The sequence below is a fragment of the Sinocyclocheilus anshuiensis genome, unplaced genomic scaffold (genome assembly GCF_001515605.1).
Source record: "Sinocyclocheilus anshuiensis isolate Anshui unplaced genomic scaffold, SAMN03320099.WGS_v1.1 scaffold1803, whole genome shotgun sequence".
NCBI classification, from domain to species: Eukaryota; Metazoa; Chordata; class Actinopteri; order Cypriniformes; family Cyprinidae; genus Sinocyclocheilus; species Sinocyclocheilus anshuiensis.
This window is the reverse complement of record NW_015548301.1, coordinates 99717-102730: the sequence shown is the minus strand read 5'-3', so window position 1 is coordinate 102730 and position 3014 is coordinate 99717. Positions and strand designations below refer to the sequence as shown.

At 34.6% G+C, this 3014-nt stretch overlaps 1 protein-coding gene across 1 annotated transcript in view; it reads left to right on the top strand.

Annotated features, from left to right (window-relative positions):
* LOC107656137 (calcium/calmodulin-dependent 3',5'-cyclic nucleotide phosphodiesterase 1C-like) overlaps positions 1-1815 on the top strand; it is a 23525-nt gene extending 21710 nt beyond the window's left edge. Inside the window, exon 4 of the mRNA XM_016443856.1 lies at positions 1751-1815. Within this exon, the coding sequence (XP_016299342.1) occupies positions 1751-1754 (4 nt within the window). The 3' untranslated portion in view covers positions 1755-1815. The remainder of the gene's footprint in view (positions 1-1750) is intronic.
* The last annotated feature ends 1199 nt before the right edge of the window (positions 1816-3014 follow it).

Genomic DNA, 3014 nt, shown 5'->3' with positions numbered 1-3014 from the left:
AGAGGACCTACAATAATGTACAGTATTTGAAAAATAATGTGTTTTTTGAACATTAAAGCATGTCAACATATTCTGTTAAACCAAATACACAAAATAATGATCTTTAAAAAAGCATCATATGACCCCTTTAAAAGGCCTTTTTTTACTTGCTTAATAAAAGTATAAGCTGAAGACACGTAGTCGATTGTGTACATCAGTAAAGTTTTGACCATGTTAATAATTTGGAGGCCTTAGAAATTTGTGTATCAAATATGAGACAGTAGGCTTTACAAGCTTAAATTTCATCTGGCCTAATTTGTGGAAGTAAAAAACTTTTAAGAAGCAAATTCCTCGAAATTTCTTTCGAGTAGCATCCCACATTCATTTCAAAACCAGTGCGTTTTATACTTTCATTCCTTTTGCTTTGGTTTTGCTGCCAACATGCACAGAATGCTCTTTAGTTTTTAGTTTTAGTAGTAAAACCAAAAGGCCAAAAACAGGAATGAAAAAGTAAAGCACACATGTCTTCATTTGGAGTTTTCTCCTGAGCTACAGTGGAAAACAGCTGCCACTAATACTCAAGGTGCTCGCATTGATTACACAAATGCACTTCAGCACAGAACTAAATACAGTGTGAAGGGAAGAACATAGCATCAGACTGTTAGCACTTCAGTTTGTTTACGCAGTGTCTATTGAATGTGCACTGAACTGTTTTTTCATTTTTGCAGCAGTTAGAGACAGATAATTGAAAATCTTATGCAGTTGATGGATCACTAAAGAGTTTACGTAGCGACTCTTGCAGTCTGACTCTGCTGAGACAAAGAAAAAAGCTGTATTTTTGGGATTTAAGATGAGTTACAGTAGGTTATGATATGCAGTATACAGTATATGCATACAGTATATGCAGTATACAGATATGCAGTGTACTGATATACAGTAGGTTGGACTAATCAATGGAGGAAGGTGTTGCACATCTCCGAAAGTTAAAAGTTTAAAAGACCTCAGTTTGTAGCACACCACTAGATGTGAAAGATGTGTGGAGCTACTCGTATTTAGCTACTCGTTAGAGTGAGTGGCATTTGATTATTTTCATGAAATATTCATTATGACGCACTCCGACAGAGTTGCTGCCCTTAAAAAGATTGTTATTGATGGTGTGTTTGTTCCTAAGCCTGTTGTCATAATGCAGTCATGTTAATTAGCAGCATTGTTAGTATGAAATGTTTAGGGTTAATTAATAAGAGGAATATTGCTCAGACTCATTAACAGACACCTGTCTGACTGCTGTGTCGATATTACAATACCCTGGAAAAGCAGACACTGAGAAAACAGACCGGGTGTAATATAAATGTGATTTATTGTATAATTAGTAGGGCTGTCAATTTAGCATGCTAATTTGGTGTGCTTAATTTTAAAGTATTTAATCATGATGTGCATACTTTGTGGTTGAATAATACTGTTGCAGATGTTTCAAGAGTTCCTCAACTTCAGAAAAGCAAGGAACTGTTTTTGTAGTCTGTTGTTTTTTCCATTGACTTCGTTTAGCCTCGTTCTGATGAGGTCTTATTCGGTTCTGGGCATTTTGTCTTACTCTAATTAGATGCCATTGTTTGACGTTGGCATAAGAAAAAAAGCTACAAGTCATTTGTTCAGAGAACAGTCATTTGACATGCAGTAGACTGTATTGTAAAGTAAAGCCTATTGGCAATAATAAGAATAATGATGATGATGGATAATAATAATAATTTGTTTGTTTGATTAATTAAACTAGGTAAGAGTAATACACAGCTGGTGGTCTGATGGGGCTGCTGACCTGGTCACTTCATCAAAGCTCTAATGTCCCGGTGTATCGATTTAGCAAACCATAGATGGATGAAGTTTGCCATTTTTGTTTGCCAGAGGTCAAAAGGAAAGACCTCATTATCATTTACCATCATCTTTGATCACTGACGGCTCACATCAGGGAACCTGACTGTATGTAATGTTCTGAGATTGTTGCATTGAGTAGCTTAAAGATAGTGTTCTAATAAGTCAAAGTAATAACTGAACTTGACTCGGTTTTTTTCTCGAATTATAATTTAAAATACAGTAGTTTAGCCAAAGTCAGTGTGTTGGGAGATAATTGTTCAACTACAGTCGATGTGAAACTGTCATTGATCACATGTGGTTTTAGAGTTTATGCATCAGCGCAATCAATAACACACAAACAAGCTTCATGTAATCAGAAATCTTGAATAATATGTTGAGTTGGGGGTCAAGGGTGACATCTGTTCTATGGCAGGATATTTCCAAATTTCATATAGTTTTCCTCAATCTTGATATAATTCAATTCATTCATTCCATTATTTCATTTCATTTCTTCATTAATTTATGCCATTTAGACATTTATTTATAGCCATTTATTTATTGTCATTTATTTAGCCATTCTGACTTTTTTTTTTAATTTTCTTTTATTTCGCTATTTCGAAATTTTTATTGCCATTAATTTATTTCATATTTCATTTTAGTTCATTTCTGTTTATTAAGCCATTAAAACATTTTTATTCATGTTTCAAGAGTTCCTCAACTTCAGAAAAGCAAGGAACTGTTTTTGTAGTCTGTTGTTTTTTCCATTGACTTCGTTTAGCCTCGTTCTGATGAGGTCTTATTCGGTTCTGGGCATTTTGTCTTACTCTAATTAGATGCCATTGTTTGACGTTGGCATAAGAAAAAAAGCTACAAGTCATTTGTTCAGAGAACAGTCATTTGACATGCAGTAGACTGTATTGTAAAGTAAAGCCTATTGGCAATAATAAGAATAATGATGATGATGGATAATAATAATAATTTGTTTGTTTGATTAATTAAACTAGGTAAGAGTAATACACAGCTGGTGGTCTGATGGGGCTGCTGACCTGGTCACTTCATCAAAGCTCTAATGTCCCGGTGTATCGATTTAGCAAACCATAGATGGATGAAGTTTGCCATTTTTGTTTGCCAGAGGTCAAAAGGAAAGACCTCATTATCATTTACCATCATCTTTGATCACTGACGGC